The sequence below is a fragment of the Somniosus microcephalus genome, chromosome 30 (genome assembly GCF_052327205.1).
Source record: "Somniosus microcephalus isolate GS21.2 chromosome 30, FLI_Smic_1.0, whole genome shotgun sequence".
In the NCBI taxonomy this organism is placed as follows: Eukaryota; Metazoa; Chordata; class Chondrichthyes; order Squaliformes; family Somniosidae; genus Somniosus; species Somniosus microcephalus.
The window spans coordinates 32065533-32087923 of NC_141016.1; the positions used below are offsets into that span (position 1 = coordinate 32065533).

General features: G+C 50.3%; 1 protein-coding gene across 1 annotated transcript in view; it reads left to right on the forward strand.

Annotated features, from left to right (window-relative positions):
• LOC147098099 (scavenger receptor cysteine-rich domain-containing protein DMBT1-like) overlaps window positions 1-21708 on the forward strand; it is a 111793-nt gene extending 90085 nt beyond the window's left edge. Inside the window, exon 17 of the mRNA XM_085970821.1 lies at window positions 21533-21708. Coding sequence (XP_085826947.1) covers window positions 21533-21708 — 176 coding nt within the window. The remainder of the gene's footprint in view (window positions 1-21532) is intronic.
• Window positions 21709-22391: the final 683 nt, after the last annotated feature.

Sequence of the window (22391 nt, forward strand, 5' to 3'; positions counted from 1 at the left end):
TGAGTGAGACAGAACCTCGACCCGAGAGTGACAGTGCCCCAACCCGAGAGATACAGTACCCCTACCCGAGAGTGACAGTGTCCCTATCCGAGAGAGACAGTGCCCTACCCGAGAGAGACAGAAACACATGCCGACAGAGACAGTGCCCATACCCGAGAGAGATGGTTTCCATACCCGACAGAGAAAGTGCCTCTACCCGAGAGAGACAGTACCCCTACCCGAGAGAGACAGTACACCTACCCGAGAGAGACAGTACCTATACCCGAGAGAGACAGTGTCCCTATCTGAGAGAGACAGTACCCGTAGCCGAGAGAGACAGTACCCATACCCGAGAGAGACTGTGCCCCTACCCGAGAGAGACAATACTCCATATTCGAGAGAGACAGTGCCACTACCGCGAGAGACAGTACCCCTCCCCGAGAGAGACATAGAAACATAGAAACATAGAAGATAGGAGCAGGAGTAGGCCATTCGGCCCTTCGAGCCTGCTCCGCCATTCGATGAGATCATGGCTGATCATCCAAATTCAGTACACTGTCCCTGCCATCTCCCCATATCCCTTGATCCCATTAGCCTTGAGAAATATATCCAACACTTTCTTGAATATATTTAATGAACTGGCCTCCACCGCTCTCTGTGGCAGAGAATTCCACAGGTCGACCACTCTCTGGGTGAAGAAATTCCTCCTCATCTCTGTCCTAAATGGCTTACCCCTTATCCTTAGACTATGACCCCTGGTTCTGGACTCCCCAGCCATCAGAAACATCCTTCCTGCATCTATTCTGTCCAGGCCTGACAGAATTTTATAGGTTTCAATGAGATCCCCTCTCAATCTTCTAAACTCCAGTGAGCATAAGCCCAATCGACACAATCTCTCTGCGTACGTCATTCCTGCCATCCCAGGTATCAGCCTGGTGAATCTTCGCTGCACTCCTTCCATGGCAAGACCGTCCTTCCTCAGGTAAGGCGACCAAAACTGCACACAATACTCAAGGTGCGGTCTCACCAAGGCCCTGTTCAACTGCAGCAAGACATCCTTGTTCTTGTACTCGAACCCTCCTGCTACGAAGGCCAACATACCATTTGCCTTCTTAACTGCCTGCTGCACCTGCATGCTTACCTTCAGCGACTGGTGCACAAGAACACCCAGGTCTCTTTGCACTTCCCCTTCTCCCAATCTATTGCCATTCAAATAATAATCTGCCTTCCTGTATTTGCCACCAAAGTGGATAACCTCACATTTATCCACATTATAGTGCATTTGCCATGTTTCTGCCCATACCCCTGGATGTTGAGTTCCCAGTCCTGGCCTTCCTTGAGCCACGTTTCCGTAATCCCAACCAAATCGTATTTGTTTACTTCTATTTGCACAGCCAATTCATCCACCTTATTACAAATGCTCCTCGCATTAAGACACAAATCCTTCAGGCTTGTTTTTTTAACGCTCTTAGACCTATTAGAATTATTATTTACTGTGGCCATGTTTGATTTAAACCGTTGATTTCTCTGACTGCCACTTTTGTTTTTCTCCTTCCTATCTTTTGCTTTTATCCTTGTTTCCCTTTCCTCTGTCTCCCTACTCAGGCTCCCAAACCCCTGCCATTATAGTTTAAACCCTCCCCCACAGCACTGGCAAACACTCCCCCTAGGACATCGGTTGCAGCCCTGCTCAGGTGCAAACCCTCCGGTTTGAACTGGTCCCACCTCCCCCAGAACCGGTTCCAATGTCCCAGGAACTTGAATCCCTCCCCCTGGCACCATTCTTCTAACCACGTATTCATCTGAAGTATCTTTCTGTTTCTACTCTGACTAGCACGTGGCACTGGTAGCAATCCTGAGATTACTACCTTTGAGGTCCTGTTTTTTAATTTATCTCCTAACTCCCTATATTCCGTTTTTAAGACCTCATCCCGCTTTTTACCTATATCGTTGGTGCCTATATGCACCACGACAACTGGATGTTCACCCTCCCCTTCCAAGATGTTCTACAGCCGCTCGGAGACATTCTTGACCCTTGCACCAGGGAGGCAACACGCCATCCTGGAGTCTCATTTACGGCCGCAGAAACGCCTCTCTATTCCCCTTACAATTGAATCCCCAATTACTATAGCTCTACCCCTCTTTTTCCTCCCATTCTGTGCAGCAGAGCCACCCCTGGTGCCAGGAAGTTGGCTGCTGCTGCCTTCCTCTGATAAGCCATCCCCCCCAACAGTACTCAAAGTGGTGTATCTGTTGGAGAGGGGGATGGCCACAGGGGCTCCTGCACTACCTGCCTGCGCCTAGTGCTCTGCCTGTTGGTCACCCGTTCCCTTTCGTCCTGTCCAACCTCTACCTGCGGTGTGTCCAACTCCGAAAATGTGCTATTCACGATGTCCTGAGCATCGTGAACGCTCCAGTATGTAACCAATCGCAGCTCCAGCAACGCAATGCGGTCTGTCAGTAGCTGCAGCTGGATGCACTTCCTGCACATGTAGTTGTCAGGGACACAGGAAGTGTCCCTGAGTTCCCACATTTCGCAGGAGGAGCAGATCATGGGGCCCGGCTGTCCTGCCATGACTTACCCTTTAATTAATTGAATTTAAATTAAATCAATCAATCTCACTAATTACACTACAATTAACTGGTTTACCAACAGTCCCTGCTACACTAGAGAGACCTTAGAATCGATAAACCAGCGTTAAAGTTTAAAAAAAGAGAGAAATACTCACCAACCAATCACTTACCTGCTTCCTGGTGACGTCACACTTTGATTACTTTTTACCTCTCTCCCCTGCTGTTGAATTGGTATGCCTCGCCTCGCCCCTCCTTTTTAAGTTGCCGCGCTGCTTGTATCTCACGCAGGTCCGCTCTGGTCGGGCGTCGCTGCTCACTCCACTCCCAGGTCCGCTGCTGTGGTCGGGCCTCGCCTCGCTCCTCCTTTTAAAGTTGCCGCACTGCTTGTACCTCACGTAGGTCCGCTCTGGTCGGGCGTCGCTGCTCACTCCATACCCATGTCAGCCGCTGTTGTCGGGCCTCACCTCGCCCCTCCTTTTAAAGTTGCCGTGCTGCTTGTACCTCACGCAGGTCCGCTCTGGTCCTGCGTTGCTGCTCACTCCACTCCCAGGTCAGCCGCTGTGGTCGGGCCTCACCTCGCCCCTCCTTTTGAAGTTGCCGCGCTGCTTGTACCTCACGCAGGTCCGCTCTGGTCGGGCGTCGCCGCTCACTCTGCTCCCAGGGCAGCCGCTCTGGTCGGGCCTCGCCTCGCCCCTCCTTTTAAATTTGCCGTGCTGCTTGTACCTCATGCAGGTCCACTCTGGTCGGGCGTCGCTGCGCACTCCACTCCCAGGTCAGCCGCTGTGTCCTCTACCCGAGAGAGACAGTACCCCTAACCGAGAGAGATAGCACCCCTATCCGAGAGAGACATTAAGCCTACCCGAGAGAGGTAGTACCCCTACCCGAGAGTGACAGCACCCCTACCCGAGAGAGACAGTGCCCCTACACGAGACAGACAGTACCTCTACCTAAGAGAGACAGTACGCCTACCCAAGAAACACAGCATACCTACCCGAGAGAGACAGTGCCCCTTCCTGAGAGAGAGAGTACCCCTATCCAAGAGTGGCAGTACCCCCAAATCAAGAGAGACAATACTCCTACCAGAGAGTGACAGTGCCCAGATCCGAGAGAGGCAGTTCCTCTACTGTGAGAGACAGTACCCATACCCGAGAGAGACTGTACCCCTACCCGAGATAGACAGTAACAATATCCAAGAGATACAGTACACCTAGCCGAGAGAAGCAGTACCCCTACCCGAGAGATACACTGGCCCTACCCGAGAGAGACAGTGCCCCTACACGAGTCAGAGAGTACCTCTACCCGAGAGAAACAGTACAGCTACCAAAGAGACACAGCATATCTACCCAAGAGAGAGAGTGCCCCTTCCTGAGAGAGACGGTACCCCTACCAGAGAGAGACAACTCCTGTACCCGAGGGAGACAGTACCCCTAACCAGAGTGAGCGAGAACCATTACCCAAGAGAGACAGTGGCCCTACCCGAGAGATGTAAGAAATCACACAACACCAGGTTATAGTCCAACAGATTTATTTGAAATCACAAGCTTTCGGAGCGCTGCTCCTTCTTCAGGTGAAGTGGAGAAATGCATAAAGACACAGCTTATATAGTCAGAGAATCATGTCAGATGTTTACAGGTAACCTTTCCAACTGCCATTTATCACACCTCGGCAGAGAGATAATCACAGCAGTCAAAGGTGTGAATGGTGTCTAAACAGGTCAGTCAGGGAAACATTACATCAAAGAACAATGAGGTGGGGTCACAAGGGGTCAAATATTGCAGATGCTGGGGTCTGTATGAAAAACAAAAAAACAGACAAAAAACATTTTTTTTTTTGGCTGGAAATCACAGCAGGTCCAGCCGCATCTGTGTAGAGAGAACAAGCCAATGTCGACTCGAGCCTGGATGACCCTGCATCAGGTGGGGTTACATGTAGCGTGACATGAACCCAAGATCTCGGTTAAGGCCGTCCTCATGGGTGCGGAACTTGGCTATCAGTTTCTGCGCGACGATTTTGCGTTGTCGTGTGTCTCGAAGGCCACCTTGGAGAATGCTTACCCGAAGATCGGAGGCTGAATGTCCTCCGAATGTCCTCCGACATTCAGCCTCCGATCTTCGGGTAAGCATTCTCCAAGGTGGCCTTCGAGACACACGACAACGCAAAATCGTCGAGCAGAAACTGATAGCCAAGTTCCGCACCCATGAGGACGGCCTTAACCGAGATCTTGGGTTCATGTCACGCTACATGTAACCCCACCTGATGCAGGGTCATCCAGACTCGAGTCGACATTGGCTTGTTCTCTCTACACAGATGCGGCTGGACCTGCTGTGATTTCCAGCCAAAAAAAAAAATGTTTTTTGTCTGTTTTTTTGTTTTTCATACAGACCCCAGCATCTGCAATATTTGACCCCTTGTGACCCCACCTCATTGTTCTTTGATGTAATGTTTCCCTGACTGACCTGTTTGGACACCATTCACACCTTTGACTGCTGTGATTATCTCTCTGCCGAGGTGTGATAAATGGCAGTTGGAAAGTTTACCTGTAAACATCTGACATGATTCTCTGACTATATAAGCTGTGTCTTTATGCATTTCTCCACTTCACCTGAAGAAGGAGCAGCGCTCCGAAAGCTTGTGATTTCAAATAAAGCTGTTGGACTATAACCTGGTGTTGTGTGATTTCTTACATTTGTCCACCCCAGTCCAACTCCGGCATCTCCACACCATGGCTACCCGAGAGAGACAGCACCTCTACCCGAGAGAGACAGTACCCTTACCCGAGTGAGACAGAGCCGCTACCCAAGAGAGACAGTGGCCCTACACGAGAGAGACAGCAAATCTACCTGAGAGAGACATTACCCCTACCCGAGTGAGACAGTGCCTATACCCGAGAGAGACAGTACCCCTACCTGAGAGTGACAGTACACCAACGCAAGAGCGACAGTACCCTTACCCGATAGAGACATTACCTCCACTAGAGAGATACAGTACCCCTACCCAAGAGACACAACATGCCTACCCGAGAGAGACAGTGGCCATATCCAAGAGAGACATTAACCCTACCAGAGAGTTACAGTGCCCCTACCTGAGAGAGAGAGTAACCCTACCCGAGCGTGACAGTGCCCCTACCTGAGAGAGACATTAGCCTTACCCAAGTGTGACAGTATCTTATCCGTGAGAGAGAGTACAACTACCCAAGAGAGACAGTACCCCATCAGAGAGAGACAGTACCCCTAGCCAAGAGAGACAGTACACATATCAGAGAGAGACAGTACCCCTACCCAAATGAGACAGTACCCCTACCCGAGCGAGACAGTACCCCTATCCGAGAGGGACAGTACCACTACCAGAGAGAGACAGTACCCCTACCAGAGAGAGACAGTACCCCTAATGGGGAGAGACAGTGCACTTACCGGAGAGAAACAGTACACCTACCGGGGAGAGACATTGCCCCTAACCGAGAGAGACAGTACCCCTATCCGAGAGAGACAGTGCCCCTACCCGAGAGATACAGTACTCCTTCCCGAGAGGGACAGTAGCCATATCTGAGAGAGAAAGTACGCCTACCCAAGTTAGCTAGTACCCCTACCCGAGACATAGTGGACCTACCCGAGAGAGATAATGCCCCTACACGAGATAGAGGGTAACTCTACCCGTGAGAGACAGTACGGCTACCCGAACGACACAGCATACCTACCCGAGAGAGAAAGTGCCCCTTCCTGAGAGAGACATTACCCCTATCCAAGAGAGACAGTACACCTACCAGAGAGAGACTATTCCTCTACCCGAGAGAGACAGTTCCCCTACCCGAGTGAGGCAAGCCACTACCCAAGAGAGACAGTGGCCCTACCCGAGAGAGAGAGTGCCCCTACATGAGACAGAGAGTACCTCTAACCGAGAGAGACAGTACATCTACCCAAGAGACACAGCATACCTGCCCGAGAGAGACATTGCCCCTTCCTGAGAGAGACAGTACCCCTATTCGAGAGTGACAGTACACCTACCAGAGAGAGACAATACACCTAACCGAGAGAGACAGTACCCCTACCCGAGTGAGACAGAGGCACTACCCAAGAGAGACAGTGGCCCTATCCGAAAGCAACATCAAATCTACCCGAGAGAGACAGTACCCCTACCCGAGTGAGACAGTGCCTATACCCGAGAGAGACAGTGCCCCTACCTGAGAGAGACAGTAGCCCTACCCAAGAGACACAGCATGCCTACCCGAGAGAGAAAGTGCCCATATCCAAGAGAGACAGTAACCCTACCCGAGACTCAGTGCCTCTACCCGAGTGTGACAGTAACCCTACCAAGAGAGGCTGTGCCCCTACCTGAGAGAGACAGTAGCCCTGCCCGAGAGTGACAGTACCCGTACCCGAGAGAGTCAGTAGCCCTAATCCAGAGAGAGAGTGCCACTATCCGGGAGAGGGAGTACACCTACCCAAGAGAGAGAGTACACCATTGGAGAGAGACAGAAGCCCTACCCGAGAGAGACAGTACATGTACCAGAGAGAGACAGAACCCATACCCAGGAGAGACAGTACCCCTACCCGAGAGACAGTACCCCTACCCAAGAGAGACAGTCTCCTACACGAGATAAACAGTACCCCTACCAGAGAGAGACAATACCCCTACCCGAGAGTGGCAGTAACCCTACCGGAGAGAGAAAGTAAACCTACCAGAGAGAGACAGTAACCCTACCAGAGAGAGACAGTACTCCTACCCGAGAGAGACAGTACACCTACCCGATAGAGATACTACCAATACCCGAGAGAGACATTACCCCTACCGAGAGAGACAGTACATCTACCCGAGAGAGACAGTACACCGACCCGATAAAGATAGTACGACTACCCAAGAGCGACAATACTCCTCCCAGAGGGAGACAATGCCACTTCCCGAGAGAGACAGTGCCCAGATCCGAGAGCGAGAGTACATCTACACAAGAGAGACTGTACCCCTACCCGATAGAGAGAGTGCCACTATCCAAGAGTGACAGTATGCCTGCACGAGAGGGGCAGTACCCCTACAGAGAAAGACAGTACACCAACCCGAAAGAGACAGTAACGCTACCCAAGTGTGACAGAGCCCCTTCCCGAGAGAGACAGTACCCTTCCCCGAGAGAGAGAGCACCCCGACTCGATAGAGATAGTATACCTAACCGAGAGTTACAGTGCCCCTACCTGAGAGAGACAGTACACCAACCCGAGAGAGACAGTACACCGACCCAAGTCAGAGAGTATCCCTTCCCAACAGAGACAGTACACCTACACGAGTGTTACAGTATCCCTACACGAGAGAGACAGTACCCCGACCCGACAAAGACAGTATAGCTATCCGAGAGAGACAGTACTCGTACGCGAGAGTCACAGCATGCCTACCCGAGAGAGTCAGTGCCCATATACAAAAGAGACAGTACATCTTCTGCGAGAGGCTGTACCCCTACACGGGAGAGACAGGACACATAACTGAGAGAGTATGTGCCCCTATCCGAGAAAGTAAGTACGCCTTCCCGAGAGAGACAGGAGCCCTACACGAGAGGGACAGTGCACCTTCCCGAGAGAGACAGCGTCCCTACCTGAGGTAGATGGTACCCCTAACCGAGAGGCAGTAGCCATACCCGAGAGCGACAATACCCCTACACGAGAGCGATAGTACCCCTGCCTGAGAGAGACTGTATGCTGACCTGAGAGAGACAGATCCCCTGTCCAAGTGAGACAGTACCCATACCCGAGACAGACTGTGCCCACACCCGAGAGAGACAGCACCCATACCCGAGACAGCCACTACCCCTACCAGAGGGAGGCAGTACCCATACCCGAGAGAGAAAGTACCTCTACTCGAGAGGGACAGTACCTCTACTCGAGAGGGGCAGTACACCTAGCTGAGAGAGACGGTACCCCTACCCGAGAGTGACAGTGCCCCTACCCGAGATAGACAGTACCCGTAACCAAGAGAGATAGTACCCCTATCTGAGAGTTCCGGTGGCCCCTACCTGAGAGAGACAGTACACCTAGCTGAGAGAGACTGTACCCATCCCTGAGAGTGACAGTGCCCCTACACGAGAGAGACAGTACCCGTAACCTAGAGAGAGAGTACCACTACCCGAGAGAGACGGTGCCCCTACCCGAGAGATACAGTACCCATACCTGAGAGGGACAGTACCCTTACCCGGGAGTGACATTAACCCTGCCGGAGAGAATCAGTACCCCTAGCCGAGAGAGACATTACCCCCACCCGAGAGAGACAGCACCCATACCCGAGACAGACTGTGCCCCTACCTGAGAGAGACAGTACCCCCACCCGAGTGAGACAGCACCCATACCCGAGGCAGACAGTGTACCTACCTGAGAGTGACAGTACATCTACCTGAGTGTGACAGTACCCCTACCCGAGAGAGACATTACCTCTACCCGAGAGAGACATTGCCCCTAACCGAGAGAGGCAGTACACATAACCGAGAGAGACAGTACCCCTACCCGAGAGAGGCAGTTCCCCTACCCGAGAGAGACAGTGCCCCTACCCGAGAGAGGCAGTAACCCTACCCGAGAGTAACAGTACACCTACCCGAGAGAGACAGTGCTCCTACCCGAGAGGGACAGTACCCTTATCTGAGAGAAAGAGTACTCGTACCCGAGAGTGACAGTACATCAACCCGAGAGAGACAGTAACCCTACCCGAGAGAGACAGTACCCCTACCCGAGAGAGGCAGTACCCGTACATGAGAGAGGCAGTACACGTACCCGACAAAGACAGTTCCCCTACCCGAGAGAGACAGTACCCCTACCCGTGAGTAGTAGTACCCGTCCCGAGAGAGGCAGTTCCCATACACGAGAGAGACATTGCCACTACCCGAGAGATACAGCGCCCATACCGAGAGTGACAGTACACCTAGCTGAGAGAGACTGTACCCGTACCCGAGAGAGACAGTGCCTCTACCCAAGAGCGACGGTACCGCAAACCTAGAGAAATAGTACCCCTACCCGAGAGTTCCAGTGGCCCCTACTCAAGAGAGACAGTACACCTAGCTGAGAGAGACTGTACCCATCCCCGAGAGTGACAGTGCCCCTACCCGAGAGAGACAGTAGCCGTAACCTAGAGAGATAGTACCACTACCCAAGAGAGACGGTGCCCCTACCCGAGAGATACAGTGCCCCTACCTGATACTGACAGTACCCTTACCCGGGAGTGACATTAATCCTGCCGGAGAGAATCAGTACCCCTAGCCGAGAGAGACATTATCTCTACCCGAGAGAGGCAGTACCCCTGCCTGAGAGTTAAATTACAGCTATCTGAGAGAGACAGTACCCCTACCCGAGTTGGACAGCACCCCTACCCGAGAGAGACAGTACCCCTACCCGGAAGAGACATTACACCTACCCGAGAGAGACAGATCCCTACCCGAGAGGGACAGGGCCCCTACCCGAGAGAGACAGTACAGTTACCCGAGAGAGACAGTACACCTACCCGAGAGAGGCAGTGCCCGTACCCGAGAGTGGCAGTACCCATACCCGAGAGAGACATTTCACCTACCCAAGAGAGACAGCGGCCCTACCCGCGAAAGGCATTACACCTAGCTGAGAGAGACTGCACCCCTACCCGAGAGAGACAGCTCCCCTACCCGCGAGTGAAAGTACAACTACCTGAGAGAGACTGAACCCCTACCCAAGAGAGACAGTGCCCCTACCCGAGAGAGACAGTGCCCGTAACCTAGAGAGATAGTAGCACTATCCGAGAGAGATGTTGCCCCTACCCGAGAGATACAGTACCCCTACCTGAGAGTGACAGTACCCCTACACGGGAGTGATATTGCCCCTGCCGGAGAGAATCAGTAACCCTAGCCGAGAGAGGCTTTATCTCTACACAAGAGATGCATTACCCCTACCTGTGAGCGCCAGTGCCCCTACCCGAGATTTCCAGTACAGCTATCTGAGAGAGACAGTATCTATACCCTTCACACCCTCATTGAAAAACATAAACACCAAACAAAAAATGGGAAAATATTCGCCTGTTTCATCGACTTCAAGAAAGCCTTTGACTCTATATGGCACGAAGGGCTCTATTATAAACTTCTTCAGTGTGGAATAGGGGGCAAAGTCTATGACCTTATTAAATCAATGTATCTGAAAAACAAATGCGGGGTCAAAATTGGAGACAAACGCACCGATTTCTTCACCCAGAGAAGAGGCGTCCGGCAGGGCTGCAATTTGAGCCCGACCCTGTTCAACATATACATAAATGAATTAGCAGACATGCTGGAGCAAAGCGAGTCACCAGGTCTCCGTCTCCTGGATGGAGAAGTGAAGTCCCTGTTCTATGCGGACGACCTGGTTCTGCTGTCTCCCACAGAACAGGGATTACAGCAACAACTAGACCTACTCGACAAATACTGCCAAAATTGGGCTCTAACAGTAAATCTAAAGAAAACCAACATCATGATTTTTCAGAAAAGACCCAGATGTCAGGAAAACAAATATCAGTTTACCCTCAGTGATACCACTATAGGACACACTATGAGCTACACCTACCTTGGTCTAACTATTACAGCATCAGGGAGCTTCAGCATAGCAGTGAATGCACTAAAAGAAAAAGCCCGAAGAGCCCTATATGCAATAAAAAGAAAATTCTACAACATCCAAATCCCAATCAAAATCTGGCTCAAAATTTTTGACAGCATAATCCTGCCCATTGCACTGTACGGTAGTGAAGTATGGGGCCCGCTAAATCACCAAAGCTACACTAAATGGGAAAAACACACAATAGAAGCCCTACATGCAGAATTCTGCCGAAGCATCCTTCGCACCCAAAGAAAAACGCCAACAAATGCATGCAGAGCCGAACTAGGCAGATACCCACTGATAATAAACATCCAAAAACTAGCACTAAACTTCCTAAATCACCTCAAATCTAGCTCCCCAGACACCCTTCATTTCAAAGCCTTTCAGACCCAAGAGCTAAACCCAGAAAAGAGTCCCCTGAGTCAGCTGCTACTGAAACTAAATACTCAGCCGGACCCTGACCAGCCCCAGACCAACACAGCCGTCCAAACACCAATCCGAGTGAACCAAATCATTAAAAAATGCAAAGAAACCTACCTGGAACATTGGAACAAAATAACCGAAAGCCAAAGCAGATTAGAATGTTACCGGGCCCTAAAAAGAGAATATAAACTGGCAGACTACCTCACGACCATCAGAGACACAAAACAGAGACAGACCCTCACCAGGTACAGACTAAGCGACCACCAACTGGAAATTGAAAAAGGCAGATACAAGAAATCCTGGCAGCCTAGAGAGAATAGAATATGCGATCAATGTCTGGCTGGCGAGGTTGAAACAGAAATGCATTTCCTCCTAAAATGCGAAAAATTCAACACATCAAGAAACATATTATTCAACAAGCTAAGCCAAACAACCCCAGATTTCAAGGAATTGGATGATCTGTCAAAATTGAGATTAGTCCTAGGAGAAGGAGACAGACCATACCTTGGGGCTAAATATGTAACAACATGTCACAACCTGAGGACTGTTTAAAAGTAAGACTGTTTAAAATTAATATTGAACGTACCAAATGAAGTAGAAAGACTGTTTAAAATTAATATTGTTTAAAAGTAATATTGTATATACCCAACAAATGTCAAATCGATTGACACCTACAGAATGTTGGAAAACTGTACCTTTTTGCTATGTAAGCTTTGGCAATATGGTTCTCTGTAAACTTTCATGCCAATAAAGCATTTGAACTGAACTGAACTGAACTGAACAGTACCCCTACCCGAGTGGGACAGTACCCCTACCTGAGACAGACAGTACCCCTATCCGGGAGAGACATTACACCTACCTGAGAGAGACAGATCCCTACCCGAGAGGGACAGTGCCCCTACCCGAGAGAGACAGTAAACCTACCTGAGAGAGACAGTACACCTACCCGAGAGAGACAGTACCCCTACCAAAGAGAAACAGAACCTCTAATCGACAGAGACAGTGCCTCTACCCGATAGACACAGTACCCCTGCCCGAGAGAGACAGTACCCTTAACCGGTAAAGATAGTACCCCAACCCGAGAGAGACAGTACCCTACTCCTAAGAGACAGTACTCCTACCTGAGAGAGACAGTACCCCTAAGCGAGTGAGACAGTACCCCTACCCGAGGCAGACAGTGCCCCTACCTGAGAGAGAGAGTACACCTACCCCAGAGAGAAAGTACACCTACCCGAGAGGTACAGGACCACTACCCGAGAGAAACAGTACCCCAACCTGAGAGAGACGGTACCCCTACCCGAGATAGAGAGAGCATCTACCCGAGAGACAGTAAACATAACGGAGACAGACATTGCCCCTACCCGAGAGAGACAGCGCCCCTACCTGAGAGAGAGTACATCAAGCTGAGAGAGACTGTACCCCTACCCGAGAGAGACAGTGCCCCTACCCGAGAGAGACAGTACCCCTAACCTAGAGAAATAGCACCCCTGCCCGAGAGATAAAGTGGCCCCTACCCGAGAGAGACAGTACACCTAGCTGAGAGAGACTGTACCCCTACCCGAGTGAGACAGTGCCCCTACACGAGAGAGAAAGTACACCCAACCTAGAGAGATAGTACCCCTACCCGAGAGAGACAGCGCACCTACCCGAGAGAGACAGTACCCCTACACGAGAGTGACTGCACCCCTTGCCGGAGAGAGTCAGCAACACTAGCCGAGAGAGAGAGTACCCCTACCTGAGAGAGACAGTGTCTCTACCCGAGAGAGAAAGTACCCCTACCCGAGAGAGACCGTACACCTATCAGAGCGAGACAGTGCCCCTACCTGAGAGAGACAGTGCCCCTACCCGAGACAGACAGTACTCCTACTCGAGGGAGACAGTACCCATACCCGAGAGGGACATTACACCTGCCCGAGAGAGAAAGTACCCCTACCCGAGAGAGGCAGTATACGTACCCGGGAGAGACAGTACCCCTACCCGAGAGTGACAGTACCCCTACCCGAGTGAGGCATTACCCGTCCAGAGAGAGGCAGTACGCATACCCGAGAGAGACATTGCCCCTACCCGAGAGGGACAGCGCCCATACACGTGAGAGACAGGACACCTAGCTGAGACAGACTGTACCCGTACCCGAGAGAGACAGTGCCTCTACCCGAGAGAGACGGTTCCCCTAACCTAGAGTAATAGTACCCCTACCAGAGAGATACAGTGGCTCCTACCCGAGAGTGACAGTAAACCTAGCTGAGAGAGCCTGTAACCCTACCCGAGATAGACAGTGCCCCTTCCCGAGGGAGACAGTGCCCCTAACCTAGTGAGATAGTACCCCTACCCGAGAGAGACCGTGCCACTACCCGAGAGAGACATTATCCCTAACTGAGAGAGACAATACCCCTACCCGGGAGAGACATTACCCCTGCCGGAGAGAGACAGTGCCCCTACCCGCGACAGACAGTACACCTACTTGAGAGAGACAGTAACCCCACCCGAGAATGACAGTACCAGTACCTGTGAAAGACAGTACCCCTACCCGAGGGAGACAGTTCCCCTACCCGAGAGAGGCAGATCCCCTACCCGAGAGCTGCAGTAACCCTACCGGAGAGTGAATGTTCCCCTACCCGAGATTGCCATTACCCGTACCCGAGAAAGACAGTACCCCTACCCGAGAGAGACAGTACCCCTACCCGAGAGAGGCAGTATCCGTACCCGAGAGAGACAGTACCCCTCTCCGAAATAGACAGTACCCCTACCCGAGAGAGGCAGTACCCGTCCCGAGAGAGGCAGCACCCATACCCGAGAGTGACAGTACCCCTACCCGAGAGAGGCAGTACCCGTACCCGAGAGAGGCAGTACCCATACCCGAGAAAGCCAGTACCCCTACCCGAGAGAGACAGATCCCCTACCCGAGAGAAGCAGTTCCCATACCCGAGAGATGCAGTAACCCTACCCGAGAATGACAGTGCCCCTACCCGAGAGAGACAGTTCCCCTACCCGTGAGAGACAGTACACCTACCGGAGAGAAACGGTGCCCCTACCCGAGAGAGACAGTTCCCCTACCTGAGAGAGACAGTAATCTTACCCGAGAGTGATAGTACCCCTACCCAATTGAGACAGTGCCCCTACCCGAGAGAGACTGTACACCTACCCAAGATAGACAATGCACCTACCCGAGAGGGACAGTACACTTATCCGAGAGAGACAGTACCCGTGCCTGAGAGAGACAGCACCTCAACCCGAGAGAGATATTACCCCTACTCCTGAGAGTCAGTACCCCTAACCGAGAGAGACAGTACCTCTACCCGAGAGAGCCAGTGCCCCTACCTGATGGAGAGAATACCCCTAACCCAGAGAGAATGTACTCCTACCCAAGGAAGACAGTACCCCTACCTGAGAGAGACGGTACCCCTACCCGAGAGTGGCAGTGCCCATCCCCGAGAGAGACAGAGCATCAACCCGAGAGACAGTTACCCTACCGGAGACAGACATTACCCCTACCTGAGGGAGACAGCGCGCTTACCCGACAGGAACAGTACCCCTAAACTAGAGAGATAGTACCCATACCTGAGAGAGACAGTGCCCCTTTCCAAGAGAGTCAATACCCCTACCTGAGAGAGACAGCAACCATACACGGGAGAGACATTACCACTGCTGGAGAGAGTCAGTAACCCTACTCGAGAGTGACAGCACATGTGCCGGAGAGATTCAGTACCACTAGCTGAGAGAGACAGTACCACTACCGAGAGAGACAGTGCCCCAACCCGAGTGAGATATTACCCCTACCTGAAAGAGAACGTACCCCTACCCGAGGGAGAACGTACCCCTACCAGAGCGAGAGAGTGCCCCTACCCGAGAGAGACTGTACCCCTACCCGAGAGACAGTGACCCTACCTGAGGGAAACAGTGCCCCTACCCGACAGAGAGAGTAAACCTACTTGAGAGAGATAGTACCCCTACCGGAGAGGTACAGTACCTCTACCAGAGAGAGACAGTGCCCCTACCAGAGAGAGACAGTGCCCCTACACGAGAGCGTCAGTGCCCCTACCCGAGAGAGACAGTTCCCCTACCCGAGCGTGGCAGACCCCCTACCCGAGAGTGGCAATAACCCTACCGGAGAGTGACATTCCCCCTACCCGAGAGAGACAGTGCACCTACCCGAGAGAGAAACTGCTCCTACCCGAGAGCTCCAATGCTCATACCCGAGAGAGACAGTTCCCCTACCCGAGAAAGACAGTACCACTACCGGAGAGAGACATTGCCCCTACCCGAGAGGGACAGTTCCCCTACCCGAGAGAGGCAGAAACCCTACCCGAGAGGGGTAGTACCCCTACCCAGGAGAGACAGTGCCCCTTCCCGAGAGAGACAGTTCTCCTACACGAGAGAGGCAGTTCTCCTACCCGAGAGAGGCAGTAACCCTACACGAGAGGGACAGTTCCCCTACCCGAGAGAGGCAGTAACCCTACCCGCGAGTGACAGTACCCCTACCCGAGTGAGACAGTTCCACTACCCGAGAGAGACAGTGCCCTACCCGAGAGAGACATTAACCCTGCCCGAGAGGGAGAGTGCCCCTACCTGGGAGAGACAATACCCCCTACACGAGAGAGACAGTACCTCTACCCGAGAAGACAGTACAACTTCCCGAGAGTGACAGTGCCCCTACCCGAGAGAGACAGTGGACCTACCTGAGAGAGACAGCACACCTACCTGAGAGAGACAGTATCGCTACCCGTGTGAGACATTAACCCTACCCGAGAGAGACTGTACCCCTACTGCGGAGAGAAAATACACCTACCCAGGAGAGAGAGTGCCCCTACCCGAGAGTGACAGTACCCCACCGGAGAGAGACAGTTCACCTACGGGGTAGAGACTGTAACCATACCAGAGAGAGACAGTTCCCCTAACCGAGAGAGACATTACCCTACTGGAGAGAGTCATAGCCCCTAACCGAGAGAGATAGTGCCCCAACCCGAAAGAGTCAGCGCCCCTACCCGAGAGAGGCAGGGCCCCTACCCGAGAGAGAAAGTACCCCTACCGGAGAGTAACAGTCCCTCTACCCATGGGAGACAGTGCCCCGACCCGAGAGAGACAGTACACCTACCTGAGAGAGACAGTACCTCTATCTGGGTGAGTCAGTACCCCTACTTGAGAGACCAGTGCCCCTACCCGAGAGAGAAATGAATCCTATACGATAGAGACAGTACACCTACCCAGGTGAGACAGTACATCCCTCCGAAAGAGACAGTGCCTCTACCTTTGGGATGTTGCGGACCTGTGCTGGGAGCGCGAGAAAGATAAAGTTTGTGGCAGCGGAGACCGGGAACAGAGCCTGCGGTCCTGAGAAAGAAAGAAATATCATAGTGTGGCATCACAGTAAAGCAGGTAAGTGATTGCTTGGTGAGTACTTTTTTACTTAATGAAAACAGTAAGTGAATTAAAAATAAGATTATTGTTTATTTTAATCTCGGGCTTGTGGGCTAAATTACAAAGCTTACTCTATTAAATAGAGGAAAATAATTGATTGATGAGGAGTTAGTGACTGTTTTCCTGTAATGTTTATTGTTTATTTCTGCTAATTTAGTTACCAGTCTATTAAATAGAAGCATGGCAGGGCTGCTCAGTCCCGTGGAATACACATCCTGTGCCATGTGCGATTCCAGGATGCTTCTCGTGACCTGGACAAACTTGTGTGCAGGAAGTGTCGCAGCTGCAGCAGCTCGAGCTCCGGGTTACAGAGCATGAGCGGCGGCTGGAGTCACGGCAGTGCATCCGCGATGCTGAGGAATTCATGGGTAGCACGTTTCTGGAGGTGGTCATCCCACAGCTTAAGAGTGTGCAGGCAGAGAGGGAATGGGTAACCGTCAGACAGAGAAGGAGGACCAGGCAGGTACGGCAGGAGTCCCCGGAGTGCAGCTCGCTAACTAACAGGTTTTCAATTCCGGATGCTGATGAGGATGATGGTTCCTCTGGGGAGTGCAGCCAGAGCCAAGTCCATGGTGCGATGGGTGGCTCAGCTGCAAAGGTAGGGAGGAAGTAGCGAGGAAGGGCAATAGCAATAGGGGATTCAAAAATTAGGGGAACAAACAGGCATTTTTGTGGCCACAGACGTGGCTCCAGGATGGTATGTTGCTTCCCTGGTGCCAGGGTCAAGGTGTCACTGAAAGGCTGCAGGATATTCTGAGGGAGGAGGGTGATCAGCCAGAGGTCGTCATCCATACAGGTAGCAACGACATAGGCAGAAAGACGGAAGAGATTCTGCAGGCAGATTTTAGGGAGCTTGGAGGGAGATTATAAAGCAGAAACCCAAAGGCAGTAATCCCCAGATTCATCCAAATTCAGTACCTGTTCCTGCCTTCTCTCCATATCTCTTGATCCCTTCAGCCTTAAGAAATATATCCAACTCCTTCTTGAATATATTTAATTAATTGGCCTCTACAGCCTTCTTTGGTAGAGAATTCCACAGGTTCACCAATCTCTGGGTGAAGAAATTCCTCCTCATCTCTGTCCTAAATGGCTTACCCCTTATCCTTAGACTGTGACCCCTGGTTCAGGACTCCCCGACCATCGGGAACATCTTCCAGCATCTAGTCTGTCTAGACCTGTTAGAATTTTATAAGTTTCGATGAGATCCACTCTCATTCTTTGAAACTCCAGCGAGTACAAGACCAATCGACCCAATCTCTCCTTATACGTCATTCCTGCCATCCCAGCTATCAGCCTGGTGAATCTTTGCTGCACTCCTTCCATGACAGGTACATCCTTCCTCAGATAACGCGAACAAAACGGCACACAATAATCAAGATGTGGTCTCACTAAGGCCCTGTACAGCTGCTGCAAGACATCCTTGTTCCTGTGCTCAAACCCTCTCGCTACGAAGGCCAACATACCACTTGTTTTCTTAACCGCCTGCTGCACCTGCATGCTTACTTTCAGCGACTGCTGCACAAGGACACCCAGGTCTCGTTGCACTTCCCCTTCTCCCAATCTATTGCCATTCAGATAATAATCGGCCATCCTGTTTTTGCCACCAAAGTGGATAACCTCGCATTTATTCACCTTATATTGCATCTGCCATGCTTCTGCCCAATCACCCAACCTGTCCAAATCATACTGGAGTTTCTCGGCATCCTCCTGACAGCACACACGCCCACCCAACTTTACATCATCTGCAAACTTGGAGATATTACTTCTAGTTCCCTCGTACAGATCATTAATATATATTGTGAAAAGCTGGGGTCCAAAGACCGATCCCTGCGGTACCCCACTAGTCACTGGCTGCCACTCGGAAAAAGAGCTATTTAGTCCAACTCTTTGCTTTCTGTCTGCCAACAAGTTCTCTATCCAAGTCAATACCTTGCCCCCAATCACATGTACCTTAAATTTACATGCTAATCTATGATGCGGGACCTTATCGAAAGCCTTTTGAAAATCCAAATACACCAGATCCACTGGTTCTCGACTATCTATTTTACCAGATACATCCTTAAAGAATTCCAGCAGATTAGTCAAGCACGATTTAGCTTTTGTAAATCCATGTTGACTTTGTCCGATCCGGTCACTTTTTTCCAAGTGCTCTGCTATTGCATCCTTTATAAAGGACTCTAGCATTATCCCCACTACCGATGTCAGGCTTACCGGTCTGTAATTCCCAGTTTTCTCTCTACCACCCTTTTTGAACAGGGGTAACATTAGCTACCCGCCAATCCATGGGTACTGTTCCAGAGTCTATCGAATTTTGGAAGATGATCAGCAATGCATCTACTATTTCTAGGGCCACTTCCTTAAGTACCCTAGGATGTAGCTTATCAGGCCCTGGGGATTTATCAGCCCTCTATCCCTTCAATTTCCCTAACACCATTTCCCTACAAATACTGATTTCTATCAGTTCCTCCCTTTCATTAGACCCTAGGTTCCCCGACACCTTTGGGAGGTTATTTGTGTCCTCCTTTGTGAAGACAGAAACAAAGTATATATTTAATTGGTCAGCCATTTCTTTGTTCCCATTATAAATTGTTCTGATTCTGAATGCAAAGGACCTATGCTTGACTTCACCAATCTTTTTCTCTTCACATATGTTTAAAAGCTTTTAAAATCAGTGTTTATGTTCCCAGTAAGCTTACTCTCCTATTCTATTTTCCCCCTTATTTTATTCCCCAGCTAACAGCAGCTTGCATTTACAGGCCGCCTTTAATGTAGCTTCACAGGAGCGTATGACAGACAAACAATTAACAGCGAGCCACATAAGGAGATATTGAGACAGGTGACCAAAAGCTGGGTGACAGGTAGGTTTTCAGGAGCATCTTCAAGGAGGAGAGAGAGGCGGAGAGGTTTAGGGGGGAATTCCAGAGCTTGGGGCTGAGGCAGCTGAAGTTACGGCCGCCAATTGTGGGGCGATGAAAATCGGGGACGCACATGAGGCCAGAATTGTAGGACAGCAGAGACCGTGCTGGGCTGGAGTACGATATGGGGGAGCAGAGTTTTGGAGGAGCTGAACTTTACGGATGGGGAAATGGGTGGCCAGCCATGAGAGCTTTAGAATTGTCGTGTCTGGAGGTAACAAAGTCTCGGATGAGGGTTTCATTAGCAGATGCGCTGAGGCAGGGGTGGAGACGGGCGATGTTACGGAGGTGGAAATAGGTGATCTTGATGACTGAGAGGATATGGGGGTCGGAAGCTCAGCGTAGGGTGAAATAGGAGACAGAAGTGAAAAAACAAGCAGAGAATAACCATTTGAGTCTGTACAAGCAAAGAATCTGATAAGTTCCCAGGATTAACTCACAGTCTCGATGTATATGTAACACATTGACAGCAACATTGCCTAATGTCAGGGCAGAAGGGGTGTAAGAATTAGCAGAAAGATGAAACTGCAGAAGCTGCTTGGCCCATAAGAATACTTACAGATCAGATCATGGTGTGAATTGCAGAGCTCCGTACAGCTTGTAGAATACTAGCAGTTCAATTATCGACAGTCTCACAACCTTTTCAAACTTTCATGAATACTTTACAATTCATATGGGTGTGTATAAGTGTGTCTGTGAGAGTATGTGAGAGTATTTGGATGATTGAGTGTGGATGTGATTGTGTGTGTGTGAGTATGTTGTTGTCACTGAGTGTGTATGAGTGTATGTGCATGAGTTAGTGTGTATGTGTCTGGGTGAGTGAGTGCGTGTGTGAGACTGAGAGTGAATGTGTGTGTGAGACCATGTCTGTGTGTGTGTGTGTTTGTGTGTGTTAGAGTGAGAGTGAGAGTGAGTGTATGTGTGTGAGGGTTTGTGTGTGTGAGAGTGAGTGTGTGTGTATGTGTGTGATGGGGTCTCAGGATAATTTGCTGAGCAATTGACCCAATGTTAGTAAAACTGTGATCTGTTTAGTTCTCAGCTCTGAGCTGCAAACACAGGATCAGAGGATAGTTAAGGATCAGACATTCAGCCATCGAGACAGATCCTACACTCCCGACATTGCAGCCATCAGACTTTTAGTAAATGATGCAAGGATTATTACCCCTACTCTATCCTTGATTTCATTCCAAGTGTCGATCACCCATTGTGTAAAAAGTTTGTTGGCTTCAGTCCTAAATGTATCTATTACCAGTTTAAACCTGCGTCCCCTTGTCTTACTATAACAATTCAATTTAAATGAATAATCCAGATTTCCTTTTCCATTCCATGATCAATCATGGGTGCAGAAGGAGGCCATTCAGCCCCTCGAATTGTTCTGACATTCAATTCGATCATGGCGGATCAGTAATCCAAGGAAGATTGTGAGAAGCATTAAATGAAATATTTCAATCAATCTCCGCTTGCTACCAGGTACAATTTAGTTTCTGAGCTGAATTCAGGAAATTGGATTCATTATAGCCCTCAGATTGAGAAAGCAGCCACTTAATGAAAGGGAACAGATCTGTCCTTCAATCATAGATTGAGCAGATATAGAATCACAGAAGGAGTGCATTCGGCCCATCGTACTTTTGAAAGTTACTACTGAATCTGCTCTCAATATTTTTCTTTCAGTCGTGATGGGAGATCTAGATCAGATGAATTGCTGTTTGATGTTCAACAATCTCAGACCAGACAACAGTGCCGTGTATTACTGCTATGTGGATTTCCAGGGTTTCAAGGATCCTACTTTCACAGACCTGTCCAGCAATAGGTTGTCCAAATGTCGCAGTTTCTTACATCTCGGTTGATCGGCCACATTGCTGGAACAGGTTGAGGGATGTCAATGAGGGGAATGCAAACAAATGTTTCTAAAACATTGCCCTCGGCAACTGCATCAGGAGCAGTCCTTCTCTTTTTGAGATAACCTTGGGTCAAGATTGACCAGGAGTTGAAATAATCATACACAGGTTAATGGGCTTTATAAATAGAGATGGAGAGTACAAAAGCAAGGAGGTCATGCTAAACCCTTTCTTTATAAAACTGGTTAGGCCCCAGCTGGAATATTGTGTCCAATTCTGGGCACCACACACTTTAGGAAGGATGCCAAGGCCGAAAAGAGGGGCAGAGGGGACTTACCAGAGTGGTTCCAGTGAAAAGGGACTTCAGTTATGCGGAGAGACTTAGAGAAACTGGGATGGTTCTTCTTAGAGCAGAGAAGTTTAAAGGGATATTAAATAGAGGTGTTCAAAATGATGAAGGGTGTTGATAGAGTACATAAGGATAAAATGTTTCCACTGGCATAGGGTCGGTCGTTAACCAGGGGACACAGATTTTAGGTAATTGGCAAAGAAACTAGGAGGAGAATTACTTTCCTGCAGGGAGTTGTTGTGATCTGGAATGCACTGCCTGAAATGATGTTGGAAGCAGATTCAATAGTAATCTAACTTGGGTTCACTCTTTTTTAACTTATTCTCGGGATGTGGGCATCACT